Source organism: Phalacrocorax aristotelis, chromosome W, assembly GCF_949628215.1.
Source record: "Phalacrocorax aristotelis chromosome W, bGulAri2.1, whole genome shotgun sequence".
In the NCBI taxonomy this organism is placed as follows: Eukaryota; Metazoa; Chordata; class Aves; order Suliformes; family Phalacrocoracidae; genus Phalacrocorax; species Phalacrocorax aristotelis.
This window is the reverse complement of record NC_134310.1, coordinates 646,421-672,000: the sequence shown is the minus strand read 5'-3', so window position 1 is coordinate 672,000 and position 25,580 is coordinate 646,421. Positions and strand designations below refer to the sequence as shown.

Sequence of the window (25,580 nt, the reverse complement as noted above, 5' to 3'; positions counted from 1 at the left end):
GGATTCTCACTGTTTTTAAAGACGAAATAGTTTAGGAAGGTAATTCTCCACTGTAAATAAAGTCTTCATGTGACATTTATATCCCTCTATTTGTACAAATGGACTGTAACAAACCATCCCCAGAATACAGACAGTAAGTATATCACTGCCTCTGGATCAGAGCTCCCCCAAATCCACCACATTTGGAACTGCTTTTAGTTTACACTGTTCTCCAGCAGTAGCTTAGTGGCTCCTTCTATTTCCCTGTTTCGTGCAATACCACTCAAATTGCTTTTTCATAAAATGACACTCTGCATTAAATGGCACACCTGCCTTGGACTAGCTAAAATACCTGTAGTTATTTCAACGGCTTCAGATACGTCAGAAAGACATGTCAAACATGTCAGAAAGACATGAGCTATATTTTATCCTGCAGATGCTTACTGACAGGCGCGCCCTGCTAGTATCCTGCTATTCCTGCTGAAGAGGCAGAAAAAGAGGAAGTTAAATAAGAACTATAGCATTTCAAAGGACAGAAAGCACGTTCTCTGCCTTTGGCAACACAGAGTAACAGGCTGACCATGCACAGCTGTCATGGGTTCATGCTCTGAAGTGGTGAGGATTTTCCGACAGACAGGGTTTTTGTGTGTCTCCCAGGAAAGACTGGAGCCAACTATAATACAAGTGAGAAAATGGGATGTTATCTGCCGGCAGGGTTGGTATCACAGCCTGTGTGAGCTCTAGTTATTCAGACTAGGACCCTTTTGCTCTGCTGCAGAGCTCCTGCCCCTTAGCACACTACTCAGGCTCGGACCGTTCAGCTCTCATCTCAGCCAGACTCAGAGCAAAAGTCTGAGACAAGACCACCTTTTCAAGCAAATGTACCAATCGCTCTAGCCTATTAGAAAGGATGAGGTGTTGCCTCTCAAACTCTCCTTTTAGATCTGTAGCATATAATATGAATATCGTATTCAGAAGCAAAGCATGTTAACCACTTGAAAGAGAGTTATTCTGCACCCAAGGACTACTGAAGTATTTTATACAGAGTGCAAAACTTTCCAATCAAGTGAAAAGCTTTGACAGATGAGAGACCTAATTTCTGCTAAGATTCCAAGCTGGAGCAGATTTGGATCCCAGCTTCCTCTGCTGTAGGAATCAGATTTAGGCAAACCATTTTTTCAAAATTCCAGCAAAAGAACTGTACGTGGTGGCAAGTTGCACCAAGGGGGAGCAAGAATACATGCCTCATGAGAAATTATAATTCACTAGGTTTTGAGCTCAGATAAGCAACCTTCATTTTTTTCCAGCAACTATTCACTCAAATGAAACAAGAGGCAGAGGTGTACTTTAAAAACATTTGAATGAAAAATGAAACAACTATAAGCTGATTGAAAATGATGCATTGGGCATGCCCAGTAATTCTTCTTCATTACTGTTTTGGAACAGAGGTCCTCACCCATTTTGTATTCAAAGCCAGCCATTAAACCAGGTCCCATCCAACAGCTGTTTATTGGCCTACATGAAAGCATTTGCTGGGTTTCAGTCTAACTCTTCATGGGCAGAGTTAACCCATCATAACTGTTCTTACCCATCATAACTATTCTTACACCCTTTCAAACAGTTGCCTTTTGCACCTCCTTTGTTGTGTAACCCAACTCTTTCCTCCTCTCTTACCTTGCCACCCTTTTCTGACATCTTTCTGCATGTTGCTCCCAGCACACACCCTCTCCCATCATGACAGTGCTGGAGTGCAGTGCACATGACTAGCACCTGCATTCCTGTACTAACTGCAGAGCAGGGAGCTCTAAACTTCAGAGTTCCCAGCAATGAAACACTCCAAATCACAGTTCTCCATTACACATGGCAGCTTCTAAGACATCCCACACAACAGCAGGTTAACAGCACCTTAACATACTGAACATGGCCAGTGGCCCAAGAGATGAACAGCTCCATTGGCCTATGCAGTCCTGGCAATTTTGGCTACCCTGGAATCTAACAATGATGTGCTAGACGGAATACTTTCTGTGCACAACCAGATTACCTGATTACTTGGAAGTTCTGTGTCAGTTCTGCTTCTCTCCTTTTTCTACAATAAAATTTAAAATTATCTAGAAGTGGCATAAATTTATCGAATCATAGAATAATTAAGGTTGGAAAAGATCTCGAAGATCATCAAGTCCAACCACCAACCCAGCAATACCATGTCCCCTAAACCATGTCCCAGAGGGCCACGTTTATATATTTTTTGGAACCCCTACAGGGATGGTGAGTCCCCCACCTCTCTGGGCAGCCTGTGGCAATGCCTGACCACTCTTGCAGTGAAGACTTTTTTCCTAATATCCAATCTAAACCTCCCCTGATGCAGCTTGAAGCCGTTTCCTCTTGTCCTATCACTAGTTACTTGGGAGAAGAGACCAACACCCTCTTCCTTTCAGGTAGTTGCAGAGAGAGTAAGGTGTCCCCTCAGCCTCCTCTTCTCCAGACCAAATAACCCCAGTTCCCTCAGTCACTCCTCGTAAGACCAGCTTTATTGCCCTTCTCTGGACATGCTCTAGCACCACAATGTCCTTCTTGTCCCGATGGGCCTGAACCTGAGCCCAGCATTCGAGGTGCGGCCTCACCAGTGCCGAGCACAGGGGCCCCATCCCTGCCCGGCTCCTGCTGGCCACCCCAGTGCTGACACAAGCCCGGGGGCTGGTGGCCTCCTTGGCCACCCGGGCACTGCTGGCTCATGCCCAGCCGGCTGTCAGCCAGCACCCCCAGGGCCTTCTCCGCCAGGCACTTCCCAGCCCCTCTGCCCCAGGCCTGGGGTGATGCCTGGGGTTGGTGTGACCCAAGGGCAGGACCCGGCACTTGGCCTTGTTAAACCTCACACAATTGGCCTTGGCCCATCGATCCAGCCTGTCCAGGTCCCTCTGCAGAGCCTTCCTACCCTCAAGCAGATCTACACTCCTACCAAATTTAGTGTCATCTGCAAACTTACTGAGGGTGCACTCAATCCCCTCATCCAGATCATTGATAAAGATATTAAACAAGACTGGCCCAAAACCAAGCCCTGGGGAACACCGCTTATGATTGGCCACCAACTGGATTTAACTCCGTTCATCACTCAGGATTTAACTGGATTTAACTCCGTCATCACTCAGGAAAAGCAAACCATGTATCTCAAATTTTATGAGAACAGGCTTTTCTGACATGAGCAAAACCAAAATAACGGCAGAATGAACAGTAGATCTAATCAGCAGAAAAAAAAGTTCTAGAAATATACAATCACCACATGCCATTCTTCCTGGGGTGTCAATGTAAATGTTAAGTATTTTGCTTATGCCCTGGAATCCCTCTGAACCTGCCAGTTCCAGCAGGACTTCACCAACATTGCTGGCATTTGACAGGCCATAGACATGGGCTCTGTAATTCAGGAGTGACACCAGTACCTTGTGTGGAGGGTGCTGGCTCAACACTAAACAGAGACCAGCTCTTGAATGACACACTGCGAACTTGAAGCCTCCTGGCTCTCTGTACAGTATGTAATATCATACAGCTGGCACAGTTGGCTTTTAGGACCTATTATTAATTAAACAGCTTTGAAATATTAGATAAATAAAGAATTTCACCTGGGGCTAGACCACGAGGACATGAGAGGAGCCTCCCACACTGACCGTCTAATGGAAGGAGAAGTCACCCAGAGCAGCAGTTGCTGCACAAGACAGACTGCAAAGGTTGTTCCAGTTAGAGGCAACCTGGCACTAAGGGGAAGTGTAAATCCTTGGGTAATTAGTGCTGTGGTTCTCTGGCTGCTATGTACCTCTCAGCAGACCTGATTCACCACACGGAGAGCGAAAATGCAATGCTCTTCAAAAGCGGTCAGCTGTGGTCACCTTGCTCCTGGCAGAGCTGTCTCAAATGCAGGGCTCCACCTAATACCACCATGCACTTTTACATAAACCTATGTACAGCAATAGGAGGTCAATCAATCAAAAGGCTGATTCTTTCTTGCCTTTCTTAGGTTACACATGCAGATTGCTGTGGAGTTTCTGAGTTACTATATGGGAGCTGTGAGAAGCTGTCCACATTCTCCTTGTACTATCAAGAGCAGTTTCCAGGTGGGATGCTTTTGTTTGGCTCATTTTCAGGACCACATAATTTTGAACTTCCACCTAAATTTCATCTTCATTCATGCACATTTAAAACCAGGGGTTTGCTTTGTGCTCATCTCTAGCCCTTTTGTGTACACCGATACTTCTTTCCTACTTAATTTTTATCTAATGTAAAGTTTTGGTCACGGACACACACGCAGAAGGAATACTGACTGCAGGTAGCAAGAGTCTAACTAGCCGATCTGAAATTTGGCCATGGCACTTACAGTAACATTATAGCTGCTCTTCGCTCAGAGGGTTCTGAAATTTACAATTTACAAGGGGTTTACAACAGTGCCTCCTGCAAACCATGGTAATACACACTGTCAAGAAACTCTCAGTAGGTTAATTTCAATAGACGGGTATTCCCCATCAAAAGAACATTATCTGCTGCTAAAATGTGATTTGAATTTTATGTACTATAAAACCAAAGAAACCAATAGATGTTTTTCAGGCAGAAGAATTCAGTGATTTTTGACTGCTTAAGACACCCCAGTGGTGACATTAAAGTCAGTCTACTACCCAGAACTGGGAGACATTTTTGCTTAAATAATATAGATGAAAAAAAAGCACGTGGAACTGGAAAAAGTTTGTGCTTATTTGTTATAAATGGTTTTTTTTCTGTGCAATTAGCTATGCACCTTCAAATCAGTAAAGTTGGTGATAACAGGATTATTCATGATTTAATACTCATATATATATTTATGTATTTTCAGTCTTTACTATGTGAAATAAAAAGTATGATTCAATTCTCCCACTTATGAAAACTGGTGGAGCATCATATCAGTCTGCACAACTATACTGTTTTTTACATTTCAGCTGGAATGTCTGACTCTTTCATTGTTTTGTTTTTAAAAAGCAAAGCTCCATTCACCTCTGTAACATGAACTCCCTGGATTAAATTCCCCTCCTTGTTATAAATTCAGAGCAAGCCCCTGTTGATTTGTTTCGAATTTCCAGCATGGTAAGTGGATTACAATTTTGTTCTTTGAGTATAAACAGAAAAGAAAGTAAATCAAAACATTCCCTGCTCACAACAGGTAGTTGAGAAACTTTCCGGGTTGAAAGAAACATTACTTTGATAAGACCTGTGCCATAGCCTACATATCATATTTCCCTATCCAGCTGTCCAGAGTCCCATTAGTGCCTCTTACTATTATCAGTCTCCCTCTATAATTAGAACAGCTTATGGTTTATTTGGGCCTTTTTCAAAACCAGATTTCCTTCCCAGCCGTAGCTGTCATTCAGAAGTACATGAATAGTATCTTTCAAGTAATTTAAATTTTACATTATTTGGTAACAAACAGGAATAAAATGCATTCAAATCAGTAGAGCAGCTCTTTCTATTAAATGATAAACACTTTACTTACCCTGGGTGAGATGTTTTCTTTTGGCATCTGATTTTGCTCAGACAGGGCCCAAGTCCTTTTCCTCTCCCAATGACAGTCTTTATCTGCCTCGTCTGTATGACACAAACCAGCCTGCGTTTGCAAGCTTTCTGTCTCCTCAGGGATTTGTTTTGAAATGACACCTTCCTGAATGGGAAACAGAGCACTGGATTCCCTAACCTCTGCTCCAGTCACAAAAGACTGTCCTATATTACTTACATATCTGCAAAGCTCTTTAGGGTTTAACAACTTTAAAAGGTTTCTTCTTAGACTTTCTGTTAAGGTACAGACACCATGCCTTGCATTTTCCTCCGGCAAATTTCTTCCCCCCTCCTCTAGCAGCAATGAGCTTTCACCCGGCAAGTGAATATCCGTAATGTTTTCTGTCATTGTCTCTGAAGCCTGATTTGCCAAAGAAGCACCTATGCCACTAGTAGAGGAGTCCACCTTGGCACATACATTATCCTTGTTCTTTGATTTGTCAGTTGAGAAATCTGCAGCTGAGCAGCCACTTCCATTATTTTCTTCTTCAGTTCTGGGTTGGTCGTTTTCAACGTCTGCAGATGCAACAGGCACTTTATGCTTTTCTTTGTCTTTCAGACTGGTACTTTTATCTCGGTGGTGTCCAACAGTGAGAGTCATGTCTGCCTGCAACGTTGACTGGCTGTACATAGAGGGGTCTCTCCTTACATTTACTCCTTTGAATTTTGAGTGATGACCACAGAAGCCAATGGTGGCATCCATAGGCGTAGTGTTATCTGACACTTGGAACAGACAAGGCATTTCACTGAGGAAGTAAGCACACCCATCACAATCCTTACTCAGTTTTAAATCATCTTCATCATCACTTTCTAATAAAAACTGTAATTTCTTTTTCCAGATTTCATTTTCACGCGCTGTCAGCACATCTGAACATTCAAAACAGTCTAGGTCATCATAAGAAAAGTCACCACTTACACTTGGAATTTCCTCTGCATAAATCTCCAGAATAGTGGCAGAATTTTCAGAATTATCTTTTACAAAATAATTGTCATTTACTACAGGAGTATCTGCCTGCTCACTGGCCAGGGTATTCATGTTTAGATTGCTACTGAGCCCAGTCTTTTTACACACCTGGACATCTGCCAGAGACTGACCAGATACAGAGTCTTCCGCATTAAGGCAACAGTTGTCTGTGTGGTAAGTGACTACATTTGAAGGGCGGGAATGCACCTGTCTGATGCAGCATTTCTCTGCTTTTCCAGCAGTGACACTGACTGTACTGTTAAAAGTAATTAAGTCATCACCATTCTCTGAAAAATCCCTTAAGCAGAAAATATTTTCCTGGGTTTTAAATACACTTTTTACATCCGTGTTGTCTTCCATGTTAGGCAGGCATCTGTGGGATTTCTAGAATAGGGACAATACTTCCACTTTTCTGAGCTTCTCAAGCCATAAATCACTGATTTTTGAAGAGTTAGAATCTGGTGAAATTAACATGGGGTCACCCTCATAGGGGTAACTCTTGCATGCGCAAAATGTTTCTCGTTCTGCTCATTTTACCCTGAAGTCTCTTCACACTGTCATTTAGGTCAACAACAAATTCTGGGGAAGTTTTGGTTTTTGTACGTGATTTCACTTCAACCAAAGTTGAACAGCAGGACATTCTAGCTGTCAAACCGTTTCCAGGTACTGTTCAACAAAGTGTAGATCTTGCTCTGTGCATCTGCAAAGAAAAGAAACCTGAAGTTTAAAATTACTTCTAAAATGGATATACATATTTTCTAAAAGGTGGTCAACTGACACGTAATTGTAAGCATTTTCAAAAAAGAGAAATCATTATTTTAAAATCAAGATCAAACATTAAAGCAGTAACTATAACCCAGCTATCCATGCAATGACACTTACTGGAAAGACACTGTAACTGTCTGGAGTGACCTGTGCTAGGAAAACAATTTTTAAGCATGCCTGCACATACACATAGCAGCACAAAATAGGCTTTAGCACATGTCATTTAGACATTTCTAAATGTAAATAGTAATCTGCAGGCAATGTAAATTTTCACATGTGCATGATTTCTACAGATACTGAGTACCTGCTGATTTTGGTAGTCACATTAGCACAACAGTAGGCTATTCCTTGAATTGGCATCATAGGGACATAAATTCCAAAAATTTGTTTGTAGAAGTACCTGGAACAATCAGTCTGGTTAGATTTTATATGGCTATTTCTGTTTAAAGCATTTCTATTGTATTTTGTCTTGATATTTGTAATTTCTGTGGTGAGAGAAAAATTAAATGAGGCTCGTTAGCTTCAATTTCCTGTTCGTATCGAGTCCTACTTTTGAACAGCTGTGCAGTAGCAAAATGGTGTGGCAATGCAAAATGTACATAAAACCAAAGCAAAATACACCAAAAGGCTTCCATTCGCTGAATTCAAAGACATATGGATTCATCTCTCTCTTCTTGTAAAAAAACCCTGTTTCCTAAGCATTCCCAAATCTTAGGATTTTAGATACTTGCGATGTTTTTGTATACTACTAGAGGCACTCTGAGTCATTCTTCACCACAGAGTACCCACACTAATCACAGCAGGACTCTTCCACAGTCCAGGGATCCACTCGTCAGGGAAAGTAGCGTAGCAGAGCTGAGCTTCAAGTAAGTTTGAACTCATGTAGGATGCCAGTCTAAAAGCTCTGAAAAATAGTGACCTATTTTTATTCACAGAACTGGCTTGACATGAAGAACAGCAGGAAAAAATTTCTTGCCATTCTGCTCATCTGGTGAAGCCATTTAAAGACACCTCTAGTCATTCTCCTTTTCCTCCCTGTTGTTTCTCCCATTGTGACCTTTTTAGCTAATGTCTCTCTCCCGGCTGCAAGATGACCAGCCCCGGCACCCTAGCACAGCAACCTTTCCCAAGACCCTTTCAAGCACTTTATAGCGCTCCATCTGCTCTCTGCAGGGCCACAAGCAGAGCAGTCATTGGACCTGTCAACACCCAGCTTCATGTCACAGTCCACTGCAGACACCGATCAAAGTCAGTAAGAAAATATGTGGGAGCTAGATTAGAGCTGAATGGCTAAACAGCAAGGGCTTGCTTTGAATCTGCCCCTCATGTAAAGAGCATGAAGCAGATACGTATATTTTCACTTCATTTGGGCACACCCTGCCACAGACGCCTTCTCCAGTTACCTGGGAGGAAAAAAGCACGAAGAGAAAGTGGTTAATGGGAAGGATACTAGAAGGGACAATCTTAGGTTGTGTGATAAACAGCTTGATTCCATGCACACAAAAGGGTGCAGAGGAACAACAGCTGACTTGGAACCAGACCAGCACCCTCTCCCAGCACACAACATAGGCATGTGTCGTACACATGCATGTATGTGCCTTCTAAGTACACATGCTCAGCCTCACAGGCTGGAGCCACGGGCATGGAGCTGCAGCAGCCTTGCCATGAGGCTGCTGGCTTTGGCACCTCCTAACAGGCAACCCAGGTCTGTGCAGAGCCTCTGGAGTGCATGAAGGGCTCAGAGAGAGGAGAAGAGAAGAGAGAGTTCAGGATTTGTGAGTGCAAGGAGGCAGTGAAAAGGCAGCAAAAAGGCAATGTATTTTGTCAATTTCGTCTTGGAGCAAATTGGCAAAGGTCCAGCATACAAGGAAGTGGAGGCCAAGAGGAAAGGATGGTCTGAAGAGCAAGCCTGCTGTGCCACGAAGGTATACTGTCAGCTCAGAGTTGTAGATGGGAAGTTGCCAGAAGACACAAAAGATGACAAAACAGCTTTGAAGTAGGACAAGCCAGCCTGGTCACAGTGGCTTGGCTAGAGATGCTTTGCAGCAGGAAACTCATAGGGGGAAATGTGCACTGCTGTATACAGCGCTGCTGACATAGAGAAAGTTTCGGGTTATCCACACAGGAGGTGCAGGGCAGGAAGCTGGTGTGCAGCCTTCCTCAGACTCTACCTTTGAGCCTGAGAAGCAGCCTAGTTCAAAATCTCTCATATTGTGGGCTTCCCTGCTGCAGATGAAAAGAAGAGGATATTGAGAGGATATTAGTGCATACTGTAGTGGTTTTAAATAATCTGGACACCTGTCAACGGGCCCTGGGCCAATACTCTATACTTGCTTCATGCAGGCCTTTGAACTACAATCTAGACCATGTACCCAAAAAGAGCCTGGAGAAAAAAGGCATTGGAACCCATTATCTTCAGCCTTTCAGATCTCTGATCACATTTTGCTTTCCATTTCAATTCTAAAAAATATGAATATTTACGAGAAAAAAAAAATCGAGCAGTAGAGATTAATCTTTTCCTCATCCATTTTATCACAGTGCCAGGGAACTACCCCCCAGCATTCACCCATCTCCTCTTAAATATGTATGTGCCTAATGTTCCCTGTTGCATTCTTTCAAATCTGCTTTCATCTTTGTTTTCACAAGACCAGATGCCTCTTCCCTCTTTTTTGGAGGGTATAAGTTATTTTAAAAGCATGGTAATTTTCCCAGCTGAAAAGAGCCTTGGGAACACTTTTTAATGCAGATTGACTCATGAATACTCCTTACTAAAGCAATTGTACTATATAGTTATGATTATCTTAGTTCAGCTGCATTTTGACATTGAGGGGAAAGGAGCTGTCAGGTTTCTCGATATGAAAATTAGATTAGATTGCTGGGCATTTTGTCAGATCCAACAATGGAAATTAAAGCAAAATAATGTTCCATGAGGAAAACTGCAATAAATGCTGTTTTTCCACCCAAGATAGAGACTTTTTTTTTTTTAAATTGGGGAGAAAATGTAAGATATTAGATAAAACCATAATTCCAAGTATTGAATTTAGATAGCAATTGGAAAGAGAACTTTTACCATAATGCCCTCTCAGCTCCTCAAGACATCTTGTGATAGAAGATGCATACCAAAATTCACTGAGGAAAGAAGAATGGGAGACCATGATAACTGACCACCAGCTATTGACTAGGAACCTGAAAATAAACTCAATTCCGAACACACTGGGTTTTCAACATTTGGTAAAAAGACAACAAGAGAACATTTAAATGTATAAGGGTGTTCTGGCTGCTGGTCTCAAGGCTTGCTCTGGAAGCCAGCAATGCTACTTGCTGAACTGGGTACTAGCTAGTGGCAGGAGGCCAGTGAAGCAAAGCCATGCAGGAGAACTTACCACCACCAAGTCTTAGCAGGTAATGGTAAGGAAGATGCCTATTTTGGTTATCTAATCATCTGCAAACCTGTTTTCCATCTCCTACTGATTAGAACAGTGGTGATTGTTGGGGAATTTTTATGGTACACCTTGAGGTGAAGTAAACACATGTTTGTGCTTAAATAAAACAGACAATATTTAATGAGCAATGTGTTGGGCAGAGTCCTACTGCCATAAGCAGTTCTACAAGGAGTCTGCAAAGATCGTCAGCAGCCCATTCCTTACATGCACTGGCACCAGCACCAGCCCATGAGGGGTTGCGTGGGCATCTCTGCCCAGCTGTGGGTCCATCCCCCAACCCAGCTCTGCGCCCAAAGGTGCCCCCTGAGCGCTCACATTGCAGGATGGATACCAGACCACACTCTGGCTGTTTCTTATCACCAAGGGAAACTCTACTCCCTTACTGGGAATGGTTCGTCTCTGGCATCCCTGCTTCCAGCCAGCTTAACCCCTTCTGCAGTTGGGCTTTCTTGCCCTCCATGACAGACCGTTCCTCAGCCTCAGATTACCACTGCTGAGCAGCTACAGTTTGAATTTCCCCTTCACTATCCCTGGACGTGTTGGCTTCCCCTTTCCCCCTCCTGTACCCATCTCTCAGGTCTGCCTCCGCTCCCACAAAGGGAACTGCACACGTACCACCAGGGTCTGATGTTGCCTAAGCTTAATGCCCTGGGAACTAAGAACAAGGGAAAACAAAGCTGGCAGCAGCATGAAAACGGTAAACTGAGAACTGTGGTTGGGTATGATTTAGGAGAAATATAGAACTGATGAAAACCTGGAATGCTCAGATTAACAAGGCAGCAACAGGCAGTAAAGGCATTTGTAGATGCTTACCAAAATCCTTTTATGGCAAGAAATAAACAAACTGTTTGTGAAAAACAATCTGTTTCAAATAATATTATGCAAAAGAATGGCATCAAAATGGCTGCAACAACTACTCAACGTTTCTCTGAGGAAAATATATAATACAACAAATTCAAGAAAATTTTAAGAAAAAAATGCTTTTTTATTTAAAATTGATGCTTTGTCATATTCCATACTGATTTTGAAAAACTTATTCATAGCAAAAAAGTTGGCTGAAATTCCAATTATAAATAAAAATTTTGATGGTTCAAACTTATTTTCATTCAAATGCCAAACATTGGCCATTTTTCCCAATTTGAAACATATTTTTAAAATAAAAGATGTTTAATATTTGATCATTTATTCCAGTTGTGACCAAAACATTTTTGAAAAATTACACTGTAACATTGAAGGAACAATGTTTAAATGAGTGTAATTTTAGTAATAGACATTTTGCAGGTGGTTTTGGACCCAAAGTTGCTTCTAATGATTTCAGAAGGAACTGTGGACTTAATCCTAATGTCAGCAGAAAAAAATTTAACTGACAGATTTGATTAAACTTAAAAAGTGGCCATTAATTTTCCTCTCTTGCATCACATTTTTTTCTACTTTATTTGATTATAACCAAAACGGAAATCTTCCTTTGTAAGCAATTTTACACTCACAGAATTTATTTCTACGGAAACCTTATGCGTTTTACAAGTCCAGGATGGAACTTGTGTCTTTCTGTAGGGTTCATTTCTTCTAGATTCAGTGGAAAAAATTCCCTTTACTTCCTCGCTGAAGTTTTTTTCTCTTATTTGCTATCTATTAATCACGTAATCTCTGTTCTCTGTACAGTCCTGCTCAGCCCACACCCTTATTCAATAGGATTTATTCCCGTCTTTCATATGCACTTGCTCCTCCCCCTCTTTCACAGGGCCTTTCAGTCTATACCCATGTATTGTCTCTGTCCTTATCATTAAGGCAGCAGCTTTCCAGGTCCTGGACCATTCTGCGTATTCACATGCAGCCTGGCACAATGGGCACCTGATCTATGCCTAAACCTTTTATAGCACTGCAGGACAATTAATACATGTAAACATGTTTGACAACCAAAGCATTGTCTAGGCATGTTAAAAGCACCGCATCAGTGCATAAATACTCCTGTACAGCTGTAGGTGTTCTGCAAATGCCCCGCTTCACACCCACATCAGCGCAAAGGAGTGGGAAAGAACCCGCATTAGCCCGCACACAGGGTTATCTTAGCTAAACACGCAGGAGGGAAGAAACTGATAATCCTCCTATGTTTCATATTAAGAAATATCCTTCCATTAACTAATATTTTGGTTTCTTTATACCAAGTTGACACTGGGTCTGGGATACTTGAAAACACAAGAAAAATTGATAGCTACATAAGTAACGTTTGCTTGTAACAGCCTTAGATCACACAGACCCTGTCTTCAGTAACTCACCTGCCATTGTCCACTCTTGCAGGGCCACTCAAAGTCTGGCAGATCCCAAGGACTAACTGTCATTGAGCTTCTATGCTCAAACCCATAAACATGTACGTCCATCTGCAATGCAGATATTGTTTTTTTATAGTCCATTCCTATGAATAATATAAAATTTGTGGTTGAATCATTGAGTATTTCCTGCTGTTTTTTCTACAAAAGGATTATAACCAATGGTCCACTCCCCATTAATTCAAAAATCTGAGGAGGTATTTCTGAAGGTTTTGTGCATCAGGTAAGAATATGAAAATCTCTGTTTTCAGTTTCCAGATACATAAAACTCTAAACCACCAGCCACGACAATAAAGAAGAAACCTTGAAAAGATGAAAAATAAATGTCCTAAAATAGAAAGAAAAATAGGAAGAGGCATATCTATTTGTATTTTTTTAAGCTACATGATTTTCAAGCCAAAGCTCATTATTTTCTTTAGCCCTGGTGTGGTTTTTGAACACTGCTTGACGAGAGAGGAAGTGCTAGCTCTCTCAGACACACCAGTATTAGTCCAGCAATTCAACAGTTCAAGCACTGCAGTTCAGAGCAGAGTCATTCTGGGAGATCTTAGAGACTCCCTGTGCAGCTTTCGAAGGAGGACTTCTACACTGCTCCTCCACAAATCTCTCATCGTCTTGAGGACACATAGTATTGACAAAAAATTGGTGAGTGTCACAATTTTCAGAAAAATTAATTTCATAGAGTGTCTGCTAAAATTTTATGAAATGAACTTGAATGCAAAATTAAGTAACATATAAACATTAAATAAAATCTCACAGGCAAGGTGATTTTAAATTGTATGTCATGAAAAAATATTTAAGCTGTGCACAAAACTGTTGCAGAGTCCAACCTTAGCTCTGTAATATTTCAAATAAGTTATTCTTTTATTATCAAAGAACATGTACTAATTAACAAAATTATGCATGTGAATGTCTCAATAATTTATCTCATATTACCTAGGAAGAAGCATTATTTAGATAATTATATTTATTTGGGTATAGTAAAGTGTTATTATATTAAATTCAGATAACTACATTTATAATTACATCAAATAAAAATGTATCATGGAATGTCCTGAGTTGGAAGGGACTCGCAAGGATCATCAAGCCCAGCTCCTGTCCCTGCACGGGACACCCCAAATTCACACCGTGTCTCTGAGGGCCTTGTCCAAGTGCTCCTTGAATATCGCCAGGCTGGTGCCGTGATGCCTCCCTGGGGAGCCTGTGCCAGGGCTCCACCACCCTCTGGGGGAAGGACGTTTCCCTACTGCCCAGCCTAACCCTCCCCTGGCACATCTCCCTGCCATTCCCTCGGGGCCTGGCGTTGGTCACCAGAGAGCAGAGACCAGCCCTGCCTCTCCTGCTGCCCTTGGGAGGGAGCTGCAGAGCGCCATGAGGGCTGCCCTCGGCCTCCTCTGCTCCAGCTGAACACACCAAGGGACTTCAGCCGCTCCCCCTACGGTTTCCCCTCTAAACCCTTCCCCAACTCTGTGGCCTCCTCTGGACACTCTCCAGTAGCTTTATACCCTCAATGTCCTGTGGGCGCCCAACACCACACCCAGCCCTCGAGGTGAGGCCGCCCCAGCACGGAGCAGAGGGGGACAATCCCCTCCCTCGCCCGGCTGAGATGCAGGGCTCAATGCCCCCCAGGGCACGGCTGGCCCTCTGGGCTGCCAGGGCACGCTGGTGGCTTGGGTTCAACTTGCCTTTGAACAGAACCCCCAGGTCCCTCTGCAGAGCTGCTCCCCAGCCTCTCGTTCCCCAGGCTGCCTGTACAGCCAGGGCTGCCATGTCCCAGGGGCAAAACCCAGCACTTGGGAAATAGTGGGAAATAGTTATGAACTAGAAGCTGTTTCCATGGGCAGAGGGAACTTTTATATCAGGATCAGGCTCTTTATTGGGAAGTTCTTTATTTCTTTGTCATTGCTGATATTTGGTTTTGTCTGGCTGGCTTTGTTTGGTAGGAAAGAGAGAGCTGAATGTCATCACTGTGATAAGAAGACAGACCTACACTACTTTAAATGAGCTTGGAGAAAGACTTGAACATACCGAAAGCACAATCTTTCTCCTGCGTTCATATGTGTACATGAGGAGGATATGGATGCATGCATAACACAGTCTGCTCACCCACTCTTTTAACACTTCTCTATCAGACTGATCTTGTTTAGAAAGTCTCCAAATGCCAGCAGCTTCCTACTATCACCTCCACTCGATAGGCCAAACTTTGGGATCTGGGTTTGCCCTTTGTAAAAACAATTATTATCTCCTAGACTATCCTCCTAAATTTGGATATAACCATAGCTCCTTCTCCATTTGCCTAGGCATACTACATACATTTTCATACATCCCTTTTTAGAGGTGTTATATTGGCAGGTAGCCTAACCACAAAGAAAGCTGGTGGATATAATTAGACTTTAGTTAAGATAAACATGAAAAATCTCCAAACCAAAATGCCAATAACCAGAAAAGCTTTTTTTAGGATGAGTGGAAATGGTCATATACTATGCAGATCCAATCAGAAAGTGAGCTGGTACGGACAGCAGGATGATATAAATATTATATTGATTACAGGCAGAGCAAGCAGCAAAAGCAGAACAGAAACAACCAGAAGGGCAGAAAGGAATCTCCACTAACCACATGATCTCACGGAAGCTCTAAAAGGGGCAGTATCTAAAAGGTGGGACTAGGCGGAACTTCTCATCGCCTGGGTCTATATCCATGCCCCTGCCTCGCGCTGGCAGCATGTTGGAATGAGTGCTGCATACACACTATTCTTCTCTTATACTGTATTTGGCACAGAAAACACAAGCACACGGGATATGACGGAGTCCTGCTGCAACCTGGCTAGGTCCTCGCTCTGCATGATCGAGTACTGAGGCAGTACTGAGGAACACAAAGGTGATTTAGTCAAGACATGAACAGGGAAGTTTGGGGTGAAGCGCTGGCCACGAGGCTTGCATACGTAATTATTGATTTCTATAATGCTCAGCCAAACAGGACTTTATATGCATTTCTGTCAACAAATACAACTGTACTCTTTAAGATTAGGCATGAAAAGCCACATACCACGGACAGAAAGTCATAGCCATTCCTTAGCATATATATATGAGAACTGAAAGAATAGCATTTACTGCAATAGCTTGCAGAGCAAATAACTTGACATAGCAAATGTATCTTAAAATGAAATATTACTGCTAACAAAGCTTGTGGTTTTATGACCCTGACTCTTGGGTTGCTTGCATTTTTATGACTCTGACTCTTGGGCTGCAAAGATACAAAGACGTCATAGACCTAATCACTCAATCTTACAGATCCTTTCCAGAATGACCAACTATGGCACTGTATGTATAACACACATCCTGTCAGGCAGTTGTCAGTGACATCTTACTGTTGTAAGGCAGTTATGTTCCAAGGGTAATGCTAATTCCCTTTCTATTCCCCCTGGAAATACTTCTTAAAGATGTCTAAATTTCTTGCAGAAAGGTTGCATGTGGTTTGTAGAGCTGCAACGTTCCTCTAAGAAATCAATAGCTGTAATTCCATCCACTCCCCGTTCCCAGCCTGCCAACTGTTTTGCCTTTGGGAATACACACATTTTTTCAATTCCTCATACAGGGCATTTCTCAACTGAGATTTTTTTATTTTGCAGCAAATTCCAAAAGTTTAGTATTTTTCTTCTTCCAAAACAAAATAAAACATAGACTTTTCCTGTTATGCAATAAGCTCAGACATTACACACCAATTTAGATTTCTTAAATGAAGTATCATATTCCCTTTTGGAAATACATACAATATATTTATATTTACAATCGGAAACGGACAACTTCTTGTTTCCCAGAAAGGTTGCCATGCATGTTTTGCCATATTTAAATGCTTATTTCCATGTTTTCTTTTTAAACTTTTCCTTTAACAGAAATCAAATCTTTCATTAAAAGCTTTTTTTAAAAAAGTTTCACCAACATTGGCATGTTTCTGTGAATCTTTTTTTTCCATGCATCCATCAGTACTGATGGAATCAAATTCCACATGAAACTTCTGATCTGCTTTCCTCCACTGCTAATCTATAGAAGCTTCCCAAAGCGATTATGCCAAACAGCCATAAAAACATTTTCCAAAAGTGTGGTGATCATGCCTACATTCTTAAATGTTGTTACCTTGTAAAAGTTAAAACCTCCACAACAACAGAAACTGGAATTCTAGAACTCAATTATAACTTTGTGAACTCCATTCACAACAGGGATGTAGTAAGTATTTATACTGCAGTTTGCTTACTATAGAGTCTAACATTCGATGGGGTAAGAGTAGTGAGAACCCATGCATGCAGATTTACAATGACTGCATTTTCTGTTTGTTTCTGTACCGTACAGTAGTTCTGCCTGACTCAGTCTTGTCTGGAATCCTAATGCTGGAACACAAACAATAGCTATAACCATATTATTCTTCTATAAATCCCTCAAGACACTGCAATCAAATCAAACATTTAGAGCAGCATACTTGTCAAAGAGCATGCGATGTCAGAAATCAAACTAGCAAAATACTGTATTATCTAAACCCATTATCATATATCTATTGTATTAACAAGGTTTGGATAAGAAAAACATCAGTGAAGTTTTGGCTGTTCAAAAAGCAGATAGCTGGAAAATATGTCCTTCCCAAATATGCCATCATATATTTTGTTTCTTCAACTTCCAACATCCAAAGCTTTTTGACAACTTTTAACATTAGTGTACTACTCGTAAACAGCACCACAGGTATAATCTGTCGGCTAAATGTAAGGAGAATAAATGACTGGCTCTGCACATCTCTAACAAAGACCTTAATCTAGAGTAATTAAAATAAGCAATCACAGCACAACTCTTAACACTGATCTGTCTTAATCTATTTTTAACATTCACCAAGCATCTGACACTGTCAGCATGAGCAATTAATGCATCTAGCCTGATGATCATCTAAATGCTACCAAGTGACCAGATTTTCTTCTCAGGAATGGAGGAAATTTTTACCTAGTGAGCATTAGGCCGTGCAATATATGTTTAGAAAGAATAAAATGCATATTCCAGGATACCTAGCATCACTTACACATTCTTTAGAAAAGGAAGACGACTTTTGCAGTATTGTTTGTCTTGCTGAAACTCAGTGGAAATAGTATCAGAGTGTAATTTCAGACATATTTAGCAGAATTCTAAGTGCAACATTTTTTTAAAAAATCTATTAAGACAAGCAAAAATTACTATACTTTAGCAGAAGCTAATAACAATTCATATTTCCTGTTCAATAACCGTATAAATCACTATATTCGTATCATGCATTAAGACTAAAGTAACTTGCTTTTCTTCATTTATCTTTTATGATACGCATTCTATCTGCACACAGGAAAAAGAAGTAGACAAGTAATTTAAAAAGTATAAACAATTTGACCTCTCAAACCGTAAATGCGCACTTACCCTTGACTGCTCCTTCTTTAAGTTCTAGAAGTGGGCCAGGCCTGTGTTTTGACTCTGTGTTACAAGACAAAGACATTTATTTTATGCATGCTGTTTCAGAGCTGAGAAGCTAGCTGAAAGCTTCAGTGTTGTTTTGCTAGTGTGACCTTAGTATAGTGAGTCTAATCACGGAACAGTTTGACTTTTAAGAGAGACTATTTCATTACATGCAGCAGATGGCTCTTCCTGGGAAAACCTCAGCCAGACAGAGTGAGAGAGTTGGCAGCGATGAGAGGGTACATCCTACTTCCATAGAAGTCCACGGGAATTTCCTCATGGCCTTGAGAGGGAGGAAGTGTTGGCCTTAGCTTTTCATAATAAAGCACTGGGTTGTTTTTTAAAGCATATGCTTAAGCGTGCTTAACTGCTTTGCTAGGCTGGCTGGGAATTTCTTACTTGCTTGAAGTTAAGCACACAAAAGTCCTGCTGAACATGCAAAAATCTGCAATCCCTAACAAGTAGGTTGAGGAAACCAAAGGTGGATAGTGAACTTTTAACAACCACTACACAAAAATTCACCTAATTGTTCACGTTCCTCAAAGGCAAATAAGTGAATCCTGAACTAATTAAGTATTCCCACTCCCAGTACCCAAGAGGCCAAGTCTCACGCAGGAGGAACTGGAATAAATTCCACAAACTGCTCCGGGCTCAAGATCTAGAAAAGGCTGAAAACCAAGTTTTCACCAACCAAAGGTGGGTGAAAGGCACCTGCCTGATTTTCTAGCAGCTAAGCTATACACAGCTGTGTATAACTACATACACTCAGGAAGTCAAATTCACTGTCTTACCTGTATCCATTTTGCCATGCAGATTGGTTTTGCACCGAAATTAGAAGAGGAAAACCATGGGTTAATGATGCAGGGAAAAGCCACTCAATGCAATTTCTTCAAGTTAAGTCTAACTAAATGGCTTATTTCTCGGAGATTCTGGACCCCACAGAAGTCAGGAGAGATGCTACACTGCGCTCTGCAGGCAGACACGTTATTTCCAAGCAGATGTCAGCCTGTTTTGATTAGAGCAGTGCAACCCATGAGACAACGGACTCTAGCGAACATCAGTGCGTGCTGGTTTGGTCTCAATGCTGTGCTACCGCAGCCACCTGACCTCCAGCTTGCTCACTGGGAAGGCAAGGCAAGCTTGCAGTAGCATGAAAGAATACTGCAGAAATAGAGGCAGCCACATCTGAATGCTTGATCACTGATTAAAAGGGTTAGCAAAATTACTTTCCAAGGCACTTTCAGTCCCCTTTGAGCAAGTTGTAATTCCAGAGATGAGTATTCCCCTTAGGTCATGGCTGCACTCATCTGTCCATTAGTGGTGACGGACAGCAGTCATGGAAACATCCCTGCCTGGGAGACCCTCTGCGTAGTACCTCCTCTCTCTCAATAACAGGCAGGTAAGGCATCCGACCCCTTAAGCTGGGCACTTGTGTGGGAATGGACAGCACGCTGGAGGGGGACGTGTCACAGACAGGGGTCCATGGCTGTGTTGGCTGCAGCTTCTCCTCAAGGCGAGCCCCCTGCCCCCATTGTATGATTTTTGCCCGGTTTATCCACCCGCCCGGCTCCTCTCCCTCTCACAGGGGGACTGCTCCCTGCTCTCCGGCCATGTCTGGCCTTCTCAGTGCCAGCTGCCTGCGCTGGCAGCAAGCCTCGGCCTCGAAGTCAAACACTCAACTTCCCCATTTCAAAATGGATAAACGGAAACACTGAGCGGTACCCTCACGCTCTCAGCAGCGCCGGAGCGCGCACTCCCGGGCCGAGGGAAGGCCTTCCCCTCCCGAAAGTGGACAGGCGCCCTAGGCACGGACATGGCGCCGGTGCCCTCAGGGGCGGGCGGGAAGCGGCGCCGCGCCGGGCCCAGCCGTACCGCGCTCGGCCGCGCTGTACCGTGCGGCTGCGCTCGGCGCGTCCTTCCGGGCGGGAGCACCGCCCCGGGCGGGCCGTGGCTCGCAGCCGCTGGCGAGGCAGGCGAGGGGCGATGTCGGAGCCGGTGCGCAGCACGTCGGGGTCGCTGCCCCTCAGCCGCCTGGCCGAGCCGCTTCTCCGCAGGCTCAGCGAGCTGCTGGACCGGGCAGCGCCCGGCAAGGGCTGGCGGGACCTGGCGCAGCGAGCGGGGAGCCGCGGCAGGGTCCGGCTGAGGTGAGGGCGGCCTGTGGCGGCGGGCTCCGGCGGACGCGGGGCGGCCCGCGGCCCTCGGCTGCGGGAGGGGCCCCGGCGGCGGGGACGCCGCGGGCTGAGGCGGCACAGCCCGGGCTCAGGTGGCGCAGCCCCGGGTGGCGGGGCCGGGCGGCGGCTGAGGGCGAGGGGCCACCGCGGGGCCGAGGGAAGGGGTCCGTCCGAGGGAGCATCGCGGGAGGGCTGCCGCCGGAGGCCGCGCTCTGGCGCATCCGTTGCCGAAAGCACACGGGAGGGTGAGCAGTGGGGCCGAGCTGTGGTACCGTCCTGAAGCCGGCGGCGGGGGTGAAGCGCGTGTGGGTTCGTCTTTGCTCGCCAGCCCCTTTTTAACTTGGCACCGCAGCGAAGAGCCGCCGAACGCTGCAGTTGCCTTTTTGCCGCTCCTGCCTGAACCCGGCGTGGGCCGGCCCGTGCTGGCAGCGCCGTCCCTCCCCGTCGGCCCGTGCTTCGTTTGCACAGAGGGGAGCAGCCCCTAACCGAAGCCCCTGTGCTGGGGCAGACGGGGTCGAGGACGCATCGCCCGTCTCTGGGAGTTGCGTGCTTAGTCCCTCGCGAGGGCTGCCAGCGAAGAAGTAGCAGGGTGCACGTAGTATGGCTTTCTGCTTTGCTGCCTTTGCATTTGGAAAGCATCCCCCTTGTACCTCACCTGACTTTCCTCAACACGAATGCAGCCAGCTGCTTGCCCTAGGCAGGGAACATGGTAAATGTTTGTTGACCGTTCCCTGTAGCTCCCTTTGTCTATATTAGCGTAAACAAATTCATTTTCTTGAACTCCTTCTTTGTAGGTCACATTCTCTAGATTGCTTCCTGATCGTTTTACTTCCTGTGGGTTTTAAAGATCTTTCTTTAGAGGGTCACATCTCAAAATACCAAGGCATTTCAAGTGCAGCACTGAATGTACATTGTGAGGATGTGTCCTTTCTCTGTTATGACTGTATTAAATAAATACAGGGAAATAGAACCTGAGGACTATGATATGACCCGTCCGTAAAGCCTGTGGCTATGTTTGTTCCTCTGTATTATCCAGTAAAGTGCTACAAAGGTCTACTTGATAAGTGAAAATATCTTGCCTCCAGCGTTGCATGGCACTGTGATTCAGTGAAACATTGATGAGTCTTTTTAGTGGCAATACATCAACTTGCATTGCCTTTCCATAGCTGTATTTATTTCCGTATTATCTGTGTTCTTTTAATCTGCTGTGATTGAAAGTGCATCAAGACTTTAACACCTGAATTTAAAACTATTCATGTTTATATCTGGAGGTGAATTTATGGGAGCAGTTAACTGCACTGTAGCAGTACGTGTATGTATTAGTTAAGCTGCAGCAGTCACTAGTTTTAGCAACTCCTCTGAAAATCTAAGTCTTCCTGGACTTTTAAGTTAGATTCTGACTCACACTTTGCCACTTCTGAATTAGGCACATGAAAATGAAAGGTGCTGTACTTGTTCTTCTGCTGAGACTTTAAAAAGTGAATATTAGAACATTCCTTAATACATTTGGTCAGAATTGTTAGGTACAAGCATCTCATTTTGTAGCATTCAGCTCACTAGTACCACTTTCTGTCTGTGGAGGTGTCACTGTACAATCTCTGAACTCCTGAAACTTGAAGGAAACACTGCAAGTATGTCCAAATCAGCTAGGAATTTCCCATCTCTTTTTTTAATCTTTTTGTTTGTCTGCAAGTGATTTCTAACTCAGCTCCTTTCTGAGGAAAAAGTAGTAAGAAGGTCTATGGCATGACTTTCTCCTATCATTTTGTAGCCCTCTGGATTTAGAGCAGTGTTCCCTCAAAGTGCTGGAGCCAGAAGGAAGTCCCAGCTGGAGCCTTCTGAAACTGCTGGGAGATCGGGGTTGCACTGTGGTGGAGCTTGTGGAGTTCTTGCAGGCCCTGGAGCATACAGAGGCCATCCAGTGTCTCAGCCATTCAGGTCAGTTCTGGTTTGTGCTTTCACTGCAACTCTGTTTTACACTGGAAACACTGAAGTATTTCTTTTCTACAGGAAGTAAAAACATATTTAGAGTTTGAATTCTAGTAATTGGCATTCATATGATTACCGTAGTAATTGGCTCATGTGATTCTGAGCTTAAACGTAAGCCAAGTAGATAAGCAGGCTTAATGCAGTATTGTTGTAGACTTGGACTTGGCTGCATGGATATGACAGGTGCTGTCATTCTCTCTGCTGACTTGGGTTATCTATCAAACTATGCCTTTGGGAGATGCTTATAGAACTGAAATGGTTGAGTTAGAAAGACATGTAGTGTTGCCAGCCATCTGTTCGGGCTACAGGTTTCATTAACTGCATTTCATAGCTTACCCTAATTGAAGGGGAAGGGTCCAATTAGTGCCAGTTCTGGTGCATGTTGGATTTAGTCCAACTTGTTAATTGGACAGAAAAACAGACTAAGTTAGGATAGAACTAGATTATTTTCTGTTAACACATTCAGCTTGCTTATTCACAAGAAGTCTATGAAGTGGGGCAACACAAGGGAATGCACAGGTAAGACCATGTAGACCAAGTGCTTCTTGCTATAGTACAAAACCAGGACCCTTTTTTATGTCCTCCTCCTTCAGGATGTGGTGAGATTCAGCCTACTAGGAAGTTGCAAAAGCTTCTCTTCAGAGCGGGGAGTGGAAATGAGACTAGCAAGCTCCTTGCCATGGTGATAGCTGTCCTATTCTTTGGACGGTGTGAGAAGAGAAGCCATGGGCTGAGAACCATTGTCAAGACAGCTCTGGAATTTTTCAAGTAAATTATAGTAATGCTTTGCAGCCGTTTCATCTAGTTAAGGCTGCTTCTTCTTTCTGTACTAGGAGGACCATGGTGTGTTGAACAAGGTGTGATTGAGTTACATGACAACTTAGCCTAGCTGAAGCATACCACCGTAGACTTGGCAGGGAGGGGGGAATTGGTGCTCTATCAGTGTGAGTGGATTGCACTCATAGAGGCAAGAGCTGAGGTGGAGGCATAGGCGGTAGCATGCTGTCCTGCACTATTAATGCTTGTTCCTTTTTATTGTTCTCCATATGGTGGTTACTGGGGGAGTACTGAAAACAAGAATTGTCCTGGTTCATGTTTCTATGAGAGTGCCTGCACAAAGCCAAAATGTTGTGCTTGCTTGATCTGTGATAATTTCAAGTATCACCACCATTGAATTGAGGATTTTTGTATGGCTGTCAGTCAAGTTACATTTTGAAATATGTAATGAAGACTAAATCCTGGGTAAAACAGAAACTTGCTACACAGCAGAATTGTGATATAGTGGTATCAGTTAGGGAGCTGGATAGATAGCTCAGATATCCTTGTATTGAGGATATCAAGCCAATAAGTAGACTTTTGTTAAGACCCCTTGGAACTGCAGAGGTGGTGGTGTTATAAATTAATCCCTTGTAGAACAGTATGGTCTATGATGGAATGGATTAATCCTCCTCTAAGGAGGACTGGGTAGCTTCATAGAGACTGAGAAACTGGAACCAAGATAGACCAAAGCAAAGGGTATTTGAAGAAAGTTCATGTCAGAAAGAATTTTAAACTATTTAAAAAGAAGTGGTAGGCCTTGATATTTGCGGTGGGTTTATTTAAATGTTCAGGGGTGGTTGATGCTTGAAGTTGAAGTACAAATTCATAACTGCCCATTTGTTCTAATCTACCAAAAAGAGCATATGTGTTGCTCAAATCCCTTTAGGAATGGGATTGTTTAATGTAAGACCTCTATAGCTGTCATACTGGTTTGTTAGAGTGTTTTCTACAAGCTTAGCTGCTGTGGTTAAAAAGATCTTTGTGAACCTATGAGTGTACTGCTTAATAAGTGTACAGTTTTGATGCTGCTTAGTGGTGTGTTTTGGCAGTGATACTACCTCAGTACCTTTATGGCAGAGGTGTATTGTTACAAGCTTGGACATCACTTTGTGTGCAGCAATACAAAGGATCTCTTGGAGAATCATAGACTCCTAGAACCAAGTTCCAGAACTTTTTTGTTTCTCAGAGCTTAGAGGCTTGCCTATCACGTTGCATTAACTCCATAGAAGATCATCTTCCTATAAAGACACAAAACAGTAGTGATAATAACTTTAAAACTTCTCCTTGGTGGTAAAAAAGTCTAGGCATCTTGTTCCTTGGGTTACCTCTCTGTGCCTTTTCTTCCTTTTTTTTTTTTTAAATCTTGTGATGTCAAGAACTTGCTGGAAATGAATGAAAGGCAAAGAGCTTTCTCCCAGTCTAAGAAGGAAAAAAAGGCTTAATACGCAACTTGAGGTATTGCAGTCTAGTCCTTGTGCAGCCTCACTGAGTTGTGGGGATTGAAACAAGAGCAAAGAGGTGTTTTTCCTCTGCAGGCAGGTCTCTTAGTGCAGCAGTTCAGGCACTTCAATCCAAATTGAGTAATTGAGGCTGGGTTTCCAGAAATGACTGAAAAGGTTTAACAGTGTGTAAGTTAAGAACCCAACAGTTGGATTATAGTTAAGATTATGAGTACTTAATTTGCACTGCATGCTTCAAAGTCTGGCCACCATAAATGTCAGTTTGCCATCCTCAGTGGTAAAACTTGAGCTTTGCATTTTTCCAGGGCAAATCAAGGTTTTTGTGTATCTTTGTAATCATTCAGAAAAATGAGCCAGAAGTTTCTCTTTTTGACCCATTAAATTCTGCGATGCTTGCAGGAATTAGCTGTATAGTGCTGAATGAATTGCAGGAAAATAAAGGAAACTGCAAAGAAATTGTGATTCAGATTTCTTAGAACTTGTTTGTAATAACTCCAGGGAGTACAAAATACTAATCTTTCAGAGAATTAATTTTTTTCAACTGCTTTCGTAAGAGATGTTAGTGATGCAAATCAGGAGAGATTAAAAAAAAAAAAAGTGGAAGTCTTTGGAAAGAGCAAGTCTCCTTAATTTTTCTGT

General features: G+C 43.1%; 2 protein-coding genes across 5 annotated transcripts in view; one reads left to right on the top strand and one right to left on the bottom strand.

Moving 5' to 3' along the window:
* The window catches only part of ALPK2 (alpha kinase 2), a 47,315-nt gene extending 40,413 nt beyond the window's left edge, over positions 1–6,902 (bottom strand). Inside the window, exon 1 of the mRNA XM_075077878.1 lies at positions 5,486–6,902. Within this exon, the coding sequence (XP_074933979.1) occupies positions 5,486–6,868 (1,383 nt within the window). The 5' untranslated portion in view covers positions 6,869–6,902. The remainder of the gene's footprint in view (positions 1–5,485) is intronic.
* Positions 6,903–20,328: 13,426 nt separating this feature from the next.
* The window catches only part of MALT1 (MALT1 paracaspase), a 38,476-nt gene continuing 33,224 nt past the window's right edge, over positions 20,329–25,580 (top strand). For 2 of the 4 annotated variants that reach the window (XM_075077901.1, XM_075077900.1), the window contains exons 1-2: positions 20,329–20,646; positions 22,445–22,611. In XM_075077901.1, coding sequence (XP_074934002.1) covers positions 20,486–20,646; positions 22,445–22,611 — 328 coding nt within the window. In that variant the 5' untranslated portion in view covers positions 20,329–20,485. The remainder of the gene's footprint in view (positions 20,647–22,444; positions 22,612–25,580) is intronic. The other 2 variants (XM_075077904.1, XM_075077903.1) reach the window with 1 other exon arrangement.